Source organism: Erythranthe guttata, chromosome 11, assembly GCF_056151865.1.
Source record: "Erythranthe guttata isolate IM_541 chromosome 11, IM_541, whole genome shotgun sequence".
Lineage (NCBI taxonomy): Eukaryota > Viridiplantae > Streptophyta > Magnoliopsida > Lamiales > Phrymaceae > Erythranthe > Erythranthe guttata.
Window position 1 is genome coordinate 5,620,055 of NC_142543.1, and position 19,971 is coordinate 5,640,025.

General features: G+C 44.3%; 2 protein-coding genes across 2 annotated transcripts; both read left to right on the top strand.

Moving 5' to 3' along the window:
• Positions 1–7,353: 7,353 nt before the first annotated feature.
• LOC105976985 (uncharacterized) lies at positions 7,354–14,257 on the top strand. Its single transcript, XM_088825299.1, has one exon. It carries the CDS (start codon positions 8,875–8,877, stop codon positions 14,197–14,199), a length of 5,325 nt encoding a protein of 1,774 aa, XP_088681425.1. The 5' UTR covers positions 7,354–8,874; the 3' UTR covers positions 14,200–14,257.
• A 32-nt stretch (positions 14,258–14,289) lies between these two features.
• LOC148766862 (uncharacterized) lies at positions 14,290–17,438 on the top strand. The gene is made up of 2 exons (XM_088825300.1): positions 14,290–14,846; positions 15,151–17,438. The coding sequence occupies exon 2, from the start codon at positions 15,281–15,283 to the stop codon at positions 16,670–16,672; it is 1,392 nt and encodes a 463-aa protein (XP_088681426.1). The 5' UTR covers positions 14,290–14,846; positions 15,151–15,280; the 3' UTR covers positions 16,673–17,438.
• Positions 17,439–19,971: the final 2,533 nt, after the last annotated feature.

The following is a 19,971-nucleotide window of genomic DNA, read 5'->3' on the forward strand; positions in this document are numbered from 1 at the left end:
ATCCATCCATTGGCCGACATACTCCGGGAGCTGTGGTTCTGCTTCTTGTCTGCCTCTTCTGCCCCTTTGTTCTGGTCGAGCTGCATGAACACCTGAGGGACCAGCATCTGGTAAGTTTGAGTCGCCCTCGCCTAGGGGTCCACTCGCTGGCTGGAGCTTGTGGTAAGGGAAGATAGGCTGTGGTGACCTGGTGAGCCGGTCATCAGCGTATGTGGGGACCCCTGCACGATCACACAGTGTAGTGATGATGGAAGGGAACATCAGACCTAGAGAGGTATCACCTAAGCATCGTCGGATCTCAGCGTGTATTATCGCGCCCACATTCACAGGTGTCCTCTTCATAATGGCATACATCAGTGTAAGACGTGGGGCATAGGTCTTGGCCGTCGACTTTGTGGGCATGAGCCTGCTACTGACGAAGTACATCCATACCTTCGCTTCTCTTGAAAGTTCCCCCCGACGGAACCAGTGCTCTCTTTTTTTCCACTTCGAACCCCTACGGCAAAGAGTCTGAATCAGCTCCTCATAGGTCGTTGCCATCTTCAGTTGTTGAAATGGCTCGGTCGGGACTTCGGGTATGTGGAAAAATTTGTTGATTGTAGCGGCGTCATAACGCACCTCTTTGTCACGAAGAACGACCACCGACCCCTCGTGAAAACCGGCATTGGCATAGAAAAGCCTCACAAGATTCTCGTTGTAGTCCTCCGGTCGTTTGGCCAAGTACTCCCATTTTCGACGATCAAAGTTTGTTCTGATCGATTCTTTTTCCATGCCATAGATATCTAATTCCCTTTCTGGAACAAACGGTCGGCTATGGCGACGTATGAATTCTCTCTTGGCCTCGACGTTCACGTACAAAAACTCATCTCCCGGTTCGAGGACTACGTGGTCAAGGATGGTGTGTTGATTAGCACGGGAGCCCATCTCAAGTTGCACGTTTCCCGTGCGTGGGGTTTGTTGCTCTTCCGGCACCTGAGATGGTGGTGGTGCGCTCGAAGTGCCTTCTTGGCTTCCCGTGCCTCGAGAAGCTGCCTTTTTCTTCGGTGCGGCTTTTCCCTTTGCCGGAGCCTTCTCTTTGGGTTGGGCTTTTTTTGTGGTTTCGCCCGTCTTTAAGAGTTTCTTGGCCGGCGACGTCATTTCGCTTGAATTTGTGCGAGATGGAAGGTCGAAAGCTTTTGGAAGTTCGTTCGGGAATTTTGTCGAACACTTGGCGTGCCCAACTTGGTAAGCCCTTTGGTTTCCACCGGTTGTTCGGTACCTATCCCTCATACATCAATCACAACACCCCAAGTGAGAATCCACCACTACATACAACAATAGGCAGCTAAACAACCAACCCAAGTCATTCAAATTTTTATTTTATCCTTCATTTCGAAATTAAGAACAATAGGGCAATTCCTATATCTAAACATTGGTTCACCCGCAAATTCATGTTTTGAATCCCAACACCAAGTACAAAATCACGTACTAGCATACACAATTAACAAACAAGGGGAAAAATCATGAAATTTTGGGAGAAATTCGAAAGAATTGAAGAAAATAAAAAAATATTGAGGACTAGATTGAAAATTTACCTTTTCTTGAAGATTCACCCACATATTCTTGGAATAAATGTGCGAATCGTGAATTTGTGATGATCAAGTGTGTGATTGATGTGCTTTTTATGAAAGAAATTGAAGATTTTGAAATTGGGGCGGGGTTAGGGTTTGGAATTTAGAAAAGGGAGAATAAGAAAATGAAAGGGGTTTGTGTCTTTTTGAACTGTTTTTCGACCCCAGATCGCGATCCACAATACCCGGATCGCGATCTGGAGACTTACCTTGCAGCTTCTGGAAAAAGGCCCCAGATCGCGATCCGACTTACCTGGATCGCGATCCAGCCCTTAAAATCGCAGTTTCTGGAAAAACGTCCCAGATCGCGATCCGACTTTCCTGGATCGCGATCCGGGCCCAAAATTGGTGGCTACTGGAAAATCACCCCAGATCGCGATCCGACCTACCTGGATCGCGATCCGGGCCCAAAATTGGCTGCTACTGGAAAAACACCCCAGATCGCGATCCGACTTACCTGGATCGCGATCCGGGACACCTAAAACCTGCCAAAACGAAAATTTAAATGGGTGAGATAGAGATGTTGAACCCTAAAATATAAAAATGCACGAAAAAGCTAAAAAAAAAATAAAAACGAAAATAAGAACAAAAGAGAAATGACAGAAAATGAGCAACAATGGGTTGCCTCCCATTTAGCGCCTGTTTTACAGTCGACGGTTCGACTTCTTTTGGATTTATTGGGAGAAAATTAGTGCGACACGCTCCACTTCCTCGGGAGCACCATTCGGGTAGTAATGCTTAACTCGTTGCCCATTCACTTTGAACGACGGACCGTCTCGTCCTCGTATTTCGATAACTCCTTGTGGGGTTGCGCTCAGGACTACGAATGGTCCCGACCAACGGGACTTGAGTTTTCCCGGAAATAGTCGTAGCCGAGAATTGAATAGCAGGACTTGGTCACCTGCCCGGAACTCTCGCTTTGTGATTCTTTTGTCATGCCACTTTTTCGTCTTTTCTTTGTAAATCTTGGCATTTTCGTAAGCATCATTTCTGAACTCCTCCATTTCGTTGAGTTGAAGCAATCGACGATCGCCGGTAGCTGTTTGATCGAAATTGAGCTTTTTGACTGCCCAATAAGCTCGGTGCTCCAATTCCACTGGCAGGTGGCACGCTTTTCCATACACGAGTTTGTACGGAGACATCCCAATCGGTGTCTTGAATGCGGTTCGATAGGCCCAAAGTGCATCATCGAGCTTCAATGCCCAATCTTTTCGGTTCGTGCTCACGGTCTTCTCCAAAATCTGTTTGATTTCTCGGTTTGACAACTCAGCAAGGCCATTTGTCTGTGGATGATAGGCTAGCGCAATTTTGTGTCGGATCCCCAACTTATTCGTGAGATTAGTGAGCAGTTTGTTGCAGAAGTGAGATCCTTCATCGCTAATGATCGCCCTGGGTGTTCCAAACCTTGAGAATATGTTCTTGTGAAAGAATTTGAGGACCGTACGAGCGTCGTTGGCTGTGGTGGCAATTGCTTCAACCCATTTGGACACGTAGTCCACGGCAAGCAGAATGTATAACTTCCCGTTCGAAGAAGGGAATGGTCCCATGAAGTCTATGCCCCAAACATCGAAAAGCTCAACCTCTTGCATGTTATTCAAAGGCATTTGGCTTTTGTTGGATAGGTTCCCTGTTCGTTGGCATCGATCACATCGTTTCACGAACTCGTAACTATCTCGGAATAGGGTTGGCCAAAAGAAGCCTGACTGCAGAACCTTGGCGGCTGTGCGAGATTCCCCGTGATGCCCGCCACAAGGTGAAGAGTGGCAATGTGTGAGAATTTCACGTACTTCTGTTTCTGGAACACATCTTCGGATGACACGATCGGGGCCGGTTCTGAAAAGCAATGGCTCGTCCCAAAGATAGAAACGACTGTCGTGAAGGAATTTTTTATTTTGATGATAAGAAAGATCGTCAGGAATGATTCCACTGGCCAAGAAGTTGGCCACATCAGCATACCACGGAGTGTGAGTACTAATGGCGAGCAGTTGCTCGTCTGGGAAGGATTCCTGAATATTTCCTTCGGCTGGAACTTCTTCTAGTATGAGTCTGGAAAGATGATCTGCTACCACATTCTCGCTCCCCTTTTTGTCTCTGATTTCCAAGTCGAACTCCTGGAGTAGGAGTACCCATCTGATGAGTCGGGGCTTGGCGTCCTTCTTTGCGAACAAGTATCGAATAGATGCGTGGTCGGTGTAAATGATCACCTGAGACCCCAAAATATACGGTCTGAACTTGTCAACGGCATAAACGACAGCAAGCATTTCCTTTTCGGTCGTTGAATAGTTCTTCTGTGCTTGGTCAAGTGTACGACTCGAATAGTAGATTGCCTTGAAGATTTTGTCCCTCCTTTGTCCCAATACTGCACCTACAACATAGTCGCTCGCATCGCACATGATCTCGAATGGTTCCTCCCAATTGGGAGTAATCATAATCGGTGATTGGGTTAGCTTCTCCTTGAGAAACGTGAAAGCCTGCAAACAAGCAGAATCAAAATCAAAGACGGCTTCCTTCTCAAGCAAATGACACAATGGTTTTACTATTTTCGAAAAATCTTTAATAAATCTACGCTAAAACCCAGCATGCCCCAAAAAACTTCTAACCCCCTTGACATCCTTCGGTGGAGGCAATTTTTCAATCGTTTCGATTTTTGCCCTGTCCACCTCAAGACCCTTTTTCGAGACCTTGTGACCTAGAACAATACCTTCACGAACCATAAAATGACATTTTTCCCAATTTAAAACAAGGTTTGTTTCTGTACATCTTTTTAAAACAAGTTCTAGATTGTGCACACAATGATCGAAAGACGATCCAAACACAGAAAAATCATCCATAAACACCTCAAGAAATTCTTCTACCATATCATGAAAAATAGACATCATACATCGTTGAAAGGTAGCAGGTGCATTACACAACCCGAAAGGCATCCTACGAAATGCAAAAGTACCGTAGGGGCAAGTAAAAGTAGTTTTCTCTTGGTCTTCCGGGGCGATTGAAATTTGATTGTACCCCGAATAACCATCAAGAAAACAGTAATACTCGAAACCTCCTAGTCTGTCTAGCATTTGATCGATAAAGGGAAGGGGGAAATGGTCTTTTCTAGTGGCTGCATTCAATAATCGGTAATCGAAACACACACGCCACCCAGTGACTGTCCTAGACGGAATAAGTTCATTTTTATCATTCACAATAACCGTCATCCCACCCCGTTTTGGCACAACCTGTACCGGACTGACCCACGGACTGTCAGAAATTGCATAAATCATACCAGCGCCTAACAGTTTTAAGACTTTTTTTTGACTACCTCTTTCATTGACGGGTTTAACCGCCTCTGAGGTTGGACTCTCGGTTTATAGACGTCTTCCATTAGAATTTTGTGTTGAACAATAGACGGGCTAATTCCCTTTATATCCTCAATAGACCAACCTATAGCCGACCTATATTCTCTAAGGACCTCCAGCAGTGTGTTTGTTTCGGCCTCGCTCAAACTAGAAGAAATAATCACCGGATAAGTCTTGTCTGCTCCAAGAAAAGCATAACAAAGATAATCCAGTAATTGTTTCAATTCCAGTACGGGGGCCGTTTTCACACTAACTGGTATCTCGGGGACAATTCGTACCTCGTCTACGCCTAAAATCTCGGCACACTCAAGAAACAACTCACAATCAAGCACATCATTTTCAATAGGAGTTTCAGGGGAGGCAGAATGCAAATCAATAGAATTAACAATGCAGTGCTCAATAGAATCACACAATTCATTCAAATCAAAAAAGGAGGAAACAGAGTCCTCGATCACGTCTATACTACTGCAACGCTCAACATGCTCAGAGTGTTTAAATGCATCTGTCAAATTAAAAACAACTTCTTCCCCATTTACCCTAAGCATTAAAGATCCTAATTCCATATCAATCATCGCCTTACCAGTGGCTAAGAATGGACGACCTAAAATGATTGGTGCTTCATCATCTTCAGGCATTTCAAGTACCACAAAATCAACAGGCAAAATGAATTTATCTACTTTAACTAGCACATCTTCTACTACCCCATCGGGATATTTCAATGAACGATCAGCTAGTTGTAAAGTCATGCGAGTGCGGTTCAAATTTCCTAAGCCCAGTTTTAGAAACACAGACATAGGCATCAAATTAATACTTGCCCCCAAATCACATAAAGCTTTATCGAAAGTAGAATTTCCAATAATACAAGGAATAGTGTAACTCCCTGGATCTTTCATTTTCCGTGGTAGATTCGACTGAAGAATGGCACTGCAAGTTGCCGTGAGTGCCACTGGTATGTCTTCTTCGATCCGAAGTTTCTTGGATAGAACTTCCTTCATGAACTTGGTGTAGTTTGGCATTACCTCCAAGGCTTCTGCAAAAGGGATGTTGATTCGAATCTGTTTGATCTTTTCAATTAACTTCTTCAATTGATCCTGGAACCTTTTTTTCTTCTGTCTTTCTGGAAAAGGAATAGGAGTTATCAGTAGAGGGGGATTATCAGGAAAAGAAATGTTATTGGGCTTACTAGCCTCTTTTGTACCACTCCCTGAAATGGTGATTTCTGGCTCGACCGGGGTCGGTTGTACAGCTGGCCTTGGTGACTCGTCCGTCGGATAAGGAGGATCGGTCATTTGCAAACCACTTCGGGTGGTTATGGCTTGACAGCTTTCTTTTGGATTGACTTCGGTATTGCTCGGAAATTCACCTTTTGCCATTGTGGACATGGATTGGGCGATTTGCCCTATTTGCTTTTTCATGTTCTTCATTGTTGATTTCAGGCCCTCCATTTCCTGTTCTTGTCGGTGAAGACGCTCGTCGTACGTTGGCCCTCGTTGCTCTCTTTGATGGTTGAAATCGGGAGGTGGTTGTAGAGCATTCTTTGGATTGGCGTAGGAGAAGTTCTCGTGATTCCGAATTCCCGGGTGATAATGAGTAGGGTTTTGGTTATGATTGTGGGTTCCCCGAAAATTGTTGAATCGGTGGTTCATAAAGTGTGCCTGCTCCCAATCGTCGTTTGTGACTTGTGAAGTACTTGCTGCTGCTACTCGTTCGATCTGTGGCCCTCGAACTGAAATTTGGGCGACCTGATTTGATAGGGTCGCTAATTGTGCTGAAACTGCGGCTAAAGGATCGAGTTGGTGGACTCCGGCCACCTTTTGTATACCACTCCGTTCGGACGGCCAATGGTAAGCATTCTCACACATTCGCTCGACAATGTCTCGAGCGTCTGTGGGAGTCTTGTTTTGCAATGATCCACCTGAAGCAGCATCGACTAAAGATCGGGCTGGTTGATCGAGCCCATTGTAGAATAACTCCATTTGGTCCCACGGGTTGAATCCGTGTTGAGGGCATTGTCGTAATAAGTCCTTGAATCTCTCCCAAGACTCGTGCATCGGCTCTTGGCTCATCTGTCTGAAGTTGCCTACATCTCTTCGTAATTGTGCGGTCTTCGAGGGTGGAAAGAATCGTGCCAGAAAGGCTTGTGATAATTCTTCCCAACATGTGAGTGATCCTGGATTAAGACTCAGAAGCCAACTCTTCGCTTTATCTCTGACAGAAAATGAGAATAGCTTCAACCGGATGGCATCATCAGAAACACCGTTAACTTTGATTGTGTCACAAATCTCCAATAAATTGGCAAGATGGAGATTTGGATCTGCAGTGGCTGCTCCGGAGAATTGGTTCGCCATGACCATGTTGATTAGCCCCGTCTTTAGCTCGAAGTTGTTTGCGGCTATTGATAAGTGTTCGTTTTGCACGATTTTTGCTTATCAAATCTTCGAGTTTTGGTCTTCGTTCGTCCGAGTTTCGGCTTTATTTGTGTATATTATTGCGTTTCTTGTTTTATTTCCTTTTTTAGGTTTTGTTAGCTTTTGTTGCCAAGTCGAAGCCATTTGGAAGCGAAACCGATTTTTTTCAAGCCGAGAAAGTGGTCATTAAGACCCAGATCGCGATCCAGGAAAGCCGGATCGCGATCTGGGGGCAAATTCCAGTAGTGTGCAAAGTTCAGACCCAGATCGCGATCCAGGAAAGTCGGATCGCGATCTGGTGACAAATTCCAGTGGCAGACTAGATTCAGACCCAGATCGCGATCCGCACTTCCTGGATCGCGATCTGGGAGGCGGTTCGCGTTTTTTTTAAAGAAGCCAGATCGCGATCTGGCTTTATTGGATCGCGATCTGGCGCGTTTTTCAAGGCTAGATATTTTAAATTGCAAAGCTTCTTGAGGAAGCTTTGCAATTTACTATAAATAGAAGCAAGCCCTCACTCTTCATTCTTCTTCGACTTTTTACGGTTTTCGACGGTTCTTCGCGGGAATCATCAGCGGGGGTTCCGACTTGGGTTTTTCTTACGCAATTTCTTTACGTTTTGTTCTTCATTTCCTTTGTACATTCTTTTGATACTATGTTTGTTATGAACTAAGAACATTTTCTTCTAGGGTAATGAAGCCTTGTATATATTGATTTCGATCGTCATTTCTACTTTCTATTTGTCGTGTTTTGATTTCGTTTATGTTTTCCTGTATTAAATGCTTCTGATTGTGTTGATCAGCTCTCAGACTGATATTAAATAGGAATGAACTCGAGAGAGGATTTCTTGTTTGAAGTTAGGAAAACATAGCCCGGGGTGTGGAAACGGAGACGTGATGCACTTCGGGTAGCCCTTAAGGACTTGACCTAAATGCTCTCTTAATAGCAGGTTCTGAACGGAGACGTCGGACCTGTGGGTAGACTCTAGCTACACTGGAGACGGGGGTTAGAGTATATTAGCGTCTGGGTTAACGAATAGGAACGTGATTTTAGATGGTGGATTTGTCGATCGTTGTTGATTATACCTAGGTGGATTTGGCCCTAGAAGTCCCTTTTAAATCGAAGTCCCCCGCGTTGAGTTGTCGTTACTTTATTTTACGTACATTTTATATTTGCATGTTTACGTTCTTGCATGCTTTTAAATTAGGGTTTCTCACCAATCCACTTATTTACGATCGGCTAGATAATATAACGATAATATAATTACACTACTCAGCATTTGAATCTACAAGGTCCCTGTGGATCGATATCCGGAACCACTGTTCTGCAAAATGCGATACCGTATACTTGCGGTAATTTATACGTGAGGAAAACGCGTATCAAGTTTTTGGCGCCGTTGCCGGGGACCAATTTGATTTTATCTATGTTGATAGTGTTACCAATTATCCGAGTATTACTTTAGCCATTTACTTGTTTTATTTTCGATTTTTACCTTGATCTTAACCACTCACTTTGTTTATGCCCAGGCGTCGAAATTTGGAAATCATACCTTACGATCCCGAGATTGAAAGAACATTACGTAGACTAAGGGCCACGCGCAACCAACAAAGTGAACCAATGGCCGAAGATCAAGGAAATCCAGAGCACCTGGCCTTTGAGTACGATCAAGAGCCAGGACGAGATCACGAGCAGCCAAGACCGAACCTGCCACCCGAGCGAACAATGCGAGAATACCGAACTCCAGCTATGAATGAGAACTATTCGGGAATCAGGAAACCGACGATAGCCGCAAATAACTTCGAGCTGAAAACGGGGCTAATCAACATGGTCATGGCGAACCAATTCTCCGGAGCAGCCACTGCGGATCCGAATCTCCATCTTGCCAATTTCTTGGAAATTTGTGACACGATCAAAGTTAACGGCGTTTCTGATGATGCCATTCGGTTGAAGCTATTCTCATTTTCTGTCAGAGACAAAGCGAAGAGTTGGCTTCTGAGTCTCAATCCAGGATCACTCACCTGTTGGGAAGAATTATCACAAGCCTTTCTGGCACGATTCTTTCCACCTTCGAAGACCGCACAACTACGAAGAGATGTAGGCAACTTCAGACAGATGAGCCAAGAGCCGATGCACGAGTCTTGGGAGAGATTCAAGGACTTATTACGACAATGCCCTCAACACGGATTCAACCCGTGGGATCAAATGGAGTTATTCTACAATGGGCTCGATCAACCAGCCCGATCTCTAGTCGATGCTGCTTCAGGTGGATCATTACAAAACAAGACTCCCACAGACGCTCGAGACATTGTCGAGCGAATGTGTGAGAATGCGTACCATTGGCCGTCCGAACGGAGTGGTGTACAAAAGGTGGCCGGAGTCCATCAACTCGAACCTTTAGCCGCAGTTTCAGCACAATTAGCGATCCTATCAAATCAGGTCGCCCAAATTTCAGTTCGAGGGCCACAGACCGAACGAGTAGCAGCAGCAAGTACCTCACAAGCCACAAACGACGATTGGGAGCAGGCACACTTTATGAACCACCGATTCAACAATTTCCGAGGAACCAACAATCAGAACCAAAACCCTACTCATTACCACCCGGGAATTCGGAATCACGAGAACTTCTCCTATGCCAATCCGAAGAATGCTCTACAACCACCTCCCGATTTCAACCATCAAAGAGAGCAACGAGGGCCAACGTATGACGAGCGTCTTCACCGACAAGAACAGGAAATGGAGGGGCTGAAATCAACAATGAAGAACATGGAAAAGCAAATAGGGCAAATCGCCCAATCCATGTCCACAATGGCAAAAGGTGGATTCCCGAGCAATACCGAAGTCAATCCAAAAGAAAGCTGTCAAGCCATAACCACCCGAAGTGGTCTGCAAATGACCGATCCTCCTTATCCGACAGACGAATCACCAAGGCCAGCTGTACAACCGACCCCGGTCGAGCCGGAAATCACCGTTTCAGGGAGTAATACAAAAGAGGCTAGTAAGCCCAATAACATTTCTTTTCCTGATAATCCCCCTCTTTTGGTAACTCCTATTCCTTTTCCAGAAAGACAGAAGAAGAAGAAGTTCAAGGATCAATTGAAGAAGTTCATTGAAAAGATCAAGCAGATTCGAATCAACATCCCTTTTGCAGAAGCCTTGGAGGTAATGCCAAACTACACCAAGTTCATGAGGGAAGTCCTATCCAAGAAAATTCGAATCGAAGAAGACACACCAGTGACACTCACGGCAACTTGCAGTGCCATTCTTCAGTCGAATCTACCACCAAAAATGAAAGATCCAGGGAGTTACACTATTCCTTGTATTATTGGCAATTCCACTTTCGATAAAGCTTTATGTGATTTGGGGGCAAGTATTAATTTGATGCCTATGTCTGTGTTTCTAAAACTGGGCTTAGGAAATTTGAACCGCACTCGCATGACTTTACAGCTAGCTGATCGTTCATTGAAATATCCCGATGGGATTGTAGAAGATGTGCTAGTTAAAGTAGATAAATTCATTTTGCCTGTTGATTTTGTGGTACTTGAAATGCCTGAAGATGATGAAGCACCAATCATTTTAGGTCGTCCATTCTTAGCCACTGGTAAGGCGATGATTGATATGGAATTAGGATCTTTAATGCTTAGGGTAAATGGGGAAGAAGTTGTTTTTAATTTGACAGATGCATTTAAACACTCTGAGCATGTTGAGCATTGCAGTAGAATAGACGTGATCGAGGACTGTGTTTCCTCCTTTTTTGATTTGTATGAATTGTGTGATTCTATTGAGCACTGCATTGTTAATTCTATTGATTTGCATTCTGCCTCCCCCGAAACCCCTATTGAAAATGATGTGCTTGACTGCGTGTTGTTTCTTGAGTGTGCCGAGATTTTAGGCATAGACGAGGTAGGGATCGTCCCCGAGATACCAGTTAGTGTGAAAACGGCCCCCGTATTGGAATTGAAGCAATTACCGGATTATCTTTGTTATGCTTTTCTTGGAGCAGACAAGACTTATCCGGTGATTATTTCTTCTAGTTTGAGCGAGGCCGAAACAAACACACTGCTGGAGGTCCTTAGAGAATATAGGTCAGCTATAGGTTGGTCTATTGAGGATATTAAGGGAATTAGCCCGTCTATTGTTCAACACAAAATTCTAATGGAAGACGTCTATAAACCGAGAGTCCAACCTCAGAGGCGGTTAAACCCGTCAATGAAAGAGGTAGTCAAAAAAGAAGTCTTGAAATTGTTAGGCGCTGGTATGATTTATGCAATTTCTGACAGTCCGTGGGTCAGTCCGGTGCAGGTTGTGCCAAAAAGGGGTGGGATGACGGTTATTGTGAATGACAAAAATGAACTTATTCCGTCTAGAACAGTCACTGGGTGGCGTGTATGCTTCGATTACCGATTATTGAATGCAGCCACTAGAAAAGACCATTTCCCCCTTCCCTTTATCGATCAAATGCTAGACAGGCTAGGAGGTTTCGAGTATTACTGTTTTCTTGATGGTTATTCGGGGTACAATCAAATTTCAATCGCCCCGGAAGACCAAGAGAAAACTACTTTTACTTGCCCCTACGGTACTTTTGCATTTCGTAGGATGCCTTTCGGTTTGTGTAATGCGCCTGCTACCTTTCAACGTTGTATGATGTCTATATTTCACGATATGGTAGAAGAGTTTCTTGAGGTGTTTATGGATGATTTTTCTGTGTTTGGATCGTCTTTCGATCATTGTGTGCACAATCTAGAACTTGTTTTGAAAAGATGTACAGAAACGAACCTTGTTTTAAATTGGGAAAAATGTCATTTTATGGTTCGTGAAGGTATTGTTCTAGGCCACAAGGTCTCGAAAAAGGGTCTTGAGGTGGATAGGGCAAAAATCGAAACGATTGAAAAATTGCCTCCACCGAAGGATGTGAAGGGAGTTAGAAGTTTTTTAGGGCATGCTGGGTTTTACCGTAGATTCATTAAAGATTTTTCGAAAATAGTAAAACCATTATGTCATTTGCTTGAGAAGGAAGCTGTCTTTGATTTTGATTCTGCTTGTTTGCAGGCTTTCACGTTTCTCAAGGAGAAGCTAACCCAATCACCGATTATGATTACTCCCAATTGGGAGGAACCATTCGAGATCATGTGCGATGCGAGCGACTATGCTGTAGGTGCAGTATTGGGACAAAGGAGGGACAAAATCTTCAAAGCCATCTACTATTCGAGTCGTACACTTGACCAGGCACAGAAGAACTATTCAACGACCGAAAAGGAAATGCTTGCTGTCGTTTATGCTGTTGACAAGTTCAGACCGTATATTTTGGGGTCTCAGGTGATCATTTACACCGACCACGCAGCTATTCGTTACTTGTTCGCAAAGAAGGACGCCAAGCCCAGACTCATCAGATGGGTACTCCTACTCCAGGAGTTCGACTTGGAAATCAGAGACAAGAAGGGGAGCGAGAATGTGGTAGCAGATCATCTTTCCAGACTCATACTAGAAGAAGTTCCAGCTGAAGGAAATATTCAGGAATCCTTCCCAGACGAGCAACTGCTCGCCATTAGTACTCACACTCCGTGGTATGCTGATGTGGCCAACTTCTTGGCCAGTGGAATCATTCCTGACGATCTTTCGTATCACCAAAAGAAAAAATTCCTTCACGACAGTCGTTTCTATCTTTGGGACGAGCCATTGCTTTTCAGAACCGGCCCCGATCGTGTCATCCGAAGATGTGTTCCGGAAACAGAAGTACGTGAGATTCTCACACATTGCCACTCTTCACCTTGTGGCGGGCATCACGGGGAATCTCGCACTGCCGCCAAGGTTCTGCAGTCAGGCTTCTTTTGGCCAACCCTTTTCCGAGATAGTTACGAGTTCGTAAAACGGTGTGATCGATGCCAACGAACAGGGAACCTGTCCAACAAAAGCCAAATGCCTTTGAACAACATGCAAGAGGTGGAGCTTTTCGATGTTTGGGGCATAGACTTCATGGGACCATTCCCATCTTCGAACGGGAAGTTATACATTTTGCTTGCCGTGGACTACGTGTCCAAATGGGTCGAAGCGATTGCCACCACCACCAACGATGCTCGTACGGTCCTCAAATTCTTCCACAAGAACATCTTCTCGAGGTTTGGGACACCCAGGGCAATCATTAGCGATGAAGGATCTCACTTCTGCAACAAACTGCTCACTAATCTCACGAACAAGTTGGGAATCCGACACAAAATTGCGCTTGCCTATCATCCGCAGACAAATGGCCTTGCTGAGTTGTCAAACCGAGAAATCAAACAGATTCTGGAGAAGACCGTGAGCACGAACCGAAAAGATTGGGCATTGAAGCTCGATGATGCACTTTGGGCCTATCGAACCGCATTCAAAACACCGATTGGGATGTCTCCGTACAAACTCGTGTATGGGAAAGCGTGCCACCTGCCAGTGGAATTGGAGCACCGAGCTTATTGGGCAGTCAAAAAGCTCAATTTCGATCAAACAGCTACCGGCGATCGTCGATTGCTTCAACTCAACGAAATGGAGGAGTTCAGAAATGATGCTTACGAAAATGCCAAGATTTACAAAGAAAAGACGAAAAAGTGGCATGACAAAAGAATTACGAAGCGAGAGTTCCGGGCAGGTGACCAAGTCCTGCTATTCAATTCTCGACTACGACTATTTCCGGGAAAGCTCAAGTCCCGTTGGTCGGGACCATTCGTAGTCCTGAGCGCCACCCCACAAGGAGTAATCGAAATACGAGGACGAGACGGTCCGTCGTTCAAAGTGAATGGGCAACGAGTTAAGCATTACTACCCGAATGGTGCTCCCGAGGAAGTGGAGCGTGTCGCACTAATTTTCTCCCAATAAATCCAAAAGAAGTCGAGCCGTCGACTGTAAAACAGGCGCTAAATGGGAGGCAACCCATTGTTGCTTATGTTCTGTCATTTTTCTTTTTTTTCTTGTTTTCGTTTTTATCTTTTTTAGCTTTTTCGTGCATTTTTATATTTTAGGGTTCAGCATCTCTATCTCACCCTCATTTAAAATTTTCGTTTTGGCAGGTTTTAGGCGTCCCAGATCGCGATCCAGGTAAGCCGGATCGCGATCTGGGGTGTTTTTCCAGTGGCAGCGAATTTTGGGCCCGGATCGCGATCCAGGTAAGTCGGATCGCGATCTGGGACGTTTTTCCAGAAGCTGAAATTTTAAGGGCCAGATCGCGATCCAGGTAAGCCGGATCGCGATCTGGGGCCTTTTTCCAGAAGCAGCAAGGTGAGCCTCCAGATCGCGATCCGGGTATTGTGGATCGCGATCTGGGGCCGAAAAACAGCTCAAAAGGCTGAACCCCCCCCCTTTCATTTTCTTATTTCCCCTTTTTCTAATTCCAAACCCTAACCCCTCCCCAATTTCAAAATCTTCAAATTTCTTTCATAAAAGTACATCAATCACACACTTGAACATCACAAATTCACGATTTGCACATTTACTCCAAGAATTTGTGGGTGAATCTTCAAGAAAAGGTAAATTTTCAATCTAATCTTCATTCCTTTCATTTTCTTCAATTCTTTCGAATTTCCCCAAAATTTCATGTTTTTTTCCCCTTGTTTGTTAATTGTGTATGCTAGTACGTGATTTTGTACTTGGTGTTGGGATTCAAAACATGAATTTGCGGGTGAACCAATGTTTAGATATAGGAATTGCCCTATTGTTCTTAATTTCGAACTAAAGGATAAAATAAAGATTTGAATGACTTGGGTTGATTATTTAGCTACCTATTGTTAATTGTGGTGGTAGATTCTCACTTGGGTGTTGTGATTGATGTAGGAGGGATAGGTACCGAACAACCGGTGGAAATCAAAAGGCTTACCAAGTTGGGCACGCCAAGTGTTCGACAAAATTCCCGAACCAACTTCCAAAGGTTTTCGACCCTCCATCTCGCACAAATTCGATCGAAATGACGTCGCCGGCCAAGAAACTCTTAAAGACGGGCGAAACCACCAAAAAAGCCCAACCCAAGGAGAAGGCACCGGCAAAGGGAAAAGCCGCACCGAAGAAAAAGGCGGCTTCTCGAGGTACGGGAAGCCAAGAAGGCACTTCGAGCGCACCACCACCATCTCAAGTGCCGGAGGAGCAACAAACCCCACGCACGGGAAACGTGCAACTTGAGATGGGATCCCGGGCTAATCAACACACCATCCTTGACCGCGTAGTCCTCGAACCGGGAGATGAGCTTTTGTACGTGAACGTCGAGGCAAAAAGGGAATTCATACGTCGCCACAGCCGACCGTTTGTTCCAGAAAGGGAATTAGATCTCGATGGCATGCCAAGAGAGTCGATCTTCGAAAACTTTGATCGTCGACAATGGAAGTACTTGGCCAAACGACCGGAGGACTACAACGAGAATCTAGTGAGGCTCTTCTATGCCAATGCCGGTTTTCACCCGGGGTCGGTGGTCGTTCTTCGAAACCAAGAGGTGCGCTATGACGCTGCTACAATCAACAAGTTTTTCCACCTACCCGAAGTCCCGACCGAGCCGTTTCAACAACTGAAGATGGCAACGACCTATGAGGAGCTGATTCAGACTCTTTGCCCGAGGGGTTCGAAGTGGGAAAAAGGAGAGCACTGGTTTCGTCGGGGAGAACTTTCAAGAGAAGCGAAGGTTTGGATGTACTTCGTCAGTAGCAGGCTAATGCCCACAAAATCGACGGCCAAGACCTATGCCCCACGTCTTACACTGATGTATGCCATAATGAAGAGGACACCTGTGAACGTGGGCGCGATCATACACTCTGAGATCCGACGATGCTTAGGTGATACCTCTCTAGGTCTGATGTTCCCTTCCCTCATCACTACACTGTGTGATCGTGCAGGGGTCCCCACATACGCTGATGACCGGCTCATCAGGTCACCACAGCCGATCTTCCCTTACCACAAGCTCCAGCCAGCGAGTGGACCCCTAGGCGAGGGCGACTCGGACTTACCAGATGCGGGTCCCTCAGGTGTTCATGCGGCTGGACCACAACCAAGGGCCAGAAGAGGCAGACAAGAAGCAGCACCACAGCTCCCGGAGTATGTCGGCCAATGGATGGATGTTATGGAGGAAAACGTGGGATGGTTCAAGAAAATGATAAAGGCCATGGCTGCAGCGCTTCAGTGCAGGACCGATGACATTGTCGAGCCACGGCCGTTCCCACCACGGCCTCGATATGATGGAGCATCAACCTCCGCCGCCGACGAACAAGCACAAGCGGCTGCCACTACACTGGTGACACAGGCCTGGGAGGAGTACGAGCGGGGACGACCGGAAGAGGAGGGAGGAGCCCACGAGGACGATCACGACAACTAGGGGACGTTGTGTTTTCTTTCCCTTTTATTTTTTATTCTGCTTTTGAGCATAGGGACTATGCTAGAATTTAAGTTTGAGGGTGGTGTGTGTTGAACCTGTTTGTTTTTAGTTCGTTTGTTTTGGGATGAGTCGTTGGATTGATATTTCGTTTACGATGTATCTTTGCTAGACTTTGTTTATTTTCTTTTTATTTTATTTATCTTATTTTGATTTGGTCTTTTGCATGCATATCATATAATTTAGTCTCGTTTATGTATTTCGATTTCCGTAATTGTGTTATGTTTGTCACATGCATCTCATTTAGGATCGAGTGTAATTTGCATTTCCGGGTTCTTTTGAAGCAAAGCAATTAATGAATTAGTAGATGGGCTAGTTGATTTTAAAATTGAAATTTTGGATCACCGGCTAATTATAGATGAACCTTCCGACTGCGTTTTTGCAACTTGTGTGGATAGCCTTTCGAATCCTTTCCGATTAAGCTTGAGCGCATTTTTCTGAGGGGTATAATAGCCTGAGGTTTGGGGGGCAGGTTAGAATTGAATTATGTGTTCACGATTTCGAGTTGTTGGCTAGAAGTTCTATCAATGGTCTTTACGTTTTTATTCGATATTGAAAAAAAAAAAAAAAAAAAAAAAAAAAAAAAAAAAAAAAAGAAGAAAAAAAAAAAAAAAAAAAAAAAAAAAAAAAAAAAAAAAAAAAAAAAAAAAAAAAAAAAAAAAAAAAAAAAAAAAAAGAAAGTTGTGAGAAAAATCACAATTTATTGTTGTTGTCGTATCATATTGAATAAAAGGACCTACTTATGCCCAACTCGAGTTTTTGAATTTCAGAATCAAAACTTACTTTTCACCCACATTTCTACTCAAAACCCTCGATGATTGTGTTTATTGTTTAATTACGGATTCTTGAGTCTATCTTTCATTTTGGTGTAGAAACAACTAATTGCGTCGGTAGGAAAGTCGAATACCTTAAAGCCGGGGGCCACTCTGAGATTTTAGGTTATCTAGCTCGTTTTATCTTTCGAATTAATTGCAATGCTTTGACCAATCCGGCAACTTTGTGGGTGTGTTGTCTGAAAACCCTCACGAGACACAACTCGTCCTTTGGTGGTACCCAGGGGTTCAACGGCTTGTTGCATACGCTAAATGCAATCGTGTTTCCCTACGTTAGTGGCCTAGTTTAGTTTGTCGTTTTTATTTCTTTTTTCGTTTTGATTTACTCGGGACGAGTAAAGATCTAAGTTTGAGGGTGTGATAAGTGTTCGTTTTGCACGATTTTTGCTTATCAAATCTTCGAGTTTTGGTCTTCGTTCGTCCGAGTTTCGGCTTTATTTGTGTATATTATTGCGTTTCTTGTTTTATTTCCTTTTTTAGGTTTTGTTAGCTTTTGTTGCCAAGTCGAAGCCATTTGGAAGCGAAACCGATTTTTTTCAAGCCGAGAAAGTGGTCATTAAGACCCAGATCGCGATCCAGGAAAGCCGGATCGCGATCTGGGGGCAAATTCCAGTAGTGTGCAAAGTTCAGACCCAGATCGCGATCCAGGAAAGTCGGATCGCGATCTGGTGACAAATTCCAGTGGCAGACTAGATTCAGACCCAGATCGCGATCCGCACTTCCTGGATCGCGATCTGGGAGGCGGTTCGCGTTTTTTTTAAAGAAGCCAGATCGCGATCTGGCTTTATTGGATCGCGATCTGGCGCGTTTTTCAAGGCTAGATATTTTAAATTGCAAAGCTTCTTGAGGAAGCTTTGCAATTTACTATAAATAGAAGCAAGCCCTCACTCTTCATTCTTCTTCGACTTTTTACGGTTTTCGACGGTTCTTCGCGGGAATCATCAGCGGGGGTTCCGACTTGGGTTTTTCTTACGCAATTTCTTTACGTTTTGTTCTTCATTTCCTTTGTACATTCTTTTGATACTATGTTTGTTATGAACTAAGAACATTTTCTTCTAGGGTAATGAAGCCTTGTATATATTGATTTCGATCGTCATTTCTACTTTCTATTTGTCGTGTTTTGATTTCGTTTATGTTTTCCTGTATTAAATGCTTCTGATTGTGTTGATCAGCTCTCAGACTGATATTAAATAGGAATGAACTCGAGAGAGGATTTCTTGTTTGAAGTTAGGAAAACATAGCCCGGGGTGTGGAAACGGAGACGTGATGCACTTCGGGTAGCCCTTAAGGACTTGACCTAAATGCTCTCTTAATAGCAGGTTCTGAACGGAGACGTCGGACCTGTGGGTAGACTCTAGCTACACTGGAGACGGGGGTTAGAGTATATTAGCGTCTGGGTTAACGAATAGGAACGTGATTTTAGATGGTGGATTTGTCGATCGTTGTTGATTATACCTAGGTGGATTTGGCCCTAGAAGTCCCTTTTAAATCGAAGTCCCCCGCGTTGAGTTGTCGTTACTTTATTTTACGTACATTTTATATTTGCATGTTTACGTTCTTGCATGCTTTTAAATTAGGGTTTCTCACCAATCCACTTATTTACGATCGGCTAGATAATATAACGATAATATAATTACACTACTCAGCATTTGAATCTACAAGGTCCCTGTGGATCGATATCCGGAACCACTGTTCTGCAAAATGCGATACCGTATACTTGCGGTAATTTATACGTGAGGAAAACGCGTATCAGCTATCGTCGGTTTCCTGATTCCCGAATAGTTCTCATTCACAGCTGGAGTTCGGTATTCTCGCATTGTTCGCTCGGGTGGCAGGTTCGGTCTTGGCTGCACGTGATCTCGTCCTGGCTCTCGATCGTACTCAAAGGCCAGGTGCTCTGGATTTCCTTGATCTTCGGCCATTGGTTCACTTTGTTGGTTGCGCGTGGCCCTTAGTCTACGTAATGTCCTTTCAATCTCGGGATCGTAAGGTATGATTTCCAAATTTCGACGCCTGGGCATAAACAAAGTGAGTGGTTAAAATCAAGGTAAAAATCGAAAATAAAACAAGTAAATGGCTGAAGTAATAATCAGATAATTGGTAACACTATCAACAAAGATAAAATCAAATTGGTCCCCGGCAACGGCGCCAAAAACTTGATACGCGTTTTCCTCACGTATAAATTACCGCAAGTATACGGTATCGCATTTTGCAGAACAGTGGTTCCGGATATCGATCCACAGGGACCTTGTAGATTCAAATGCTGAGTAGTGTAATTATATTATCGTTATATTATCTAGCCGATCGTAAATAAGTGGATTGGTGATAAACCCTAATTTAAAAGCATGCAAGATCGTAAACATGCAAATATGGAATGTACGTAAATAAAGTACGACAACTCAACGCGGG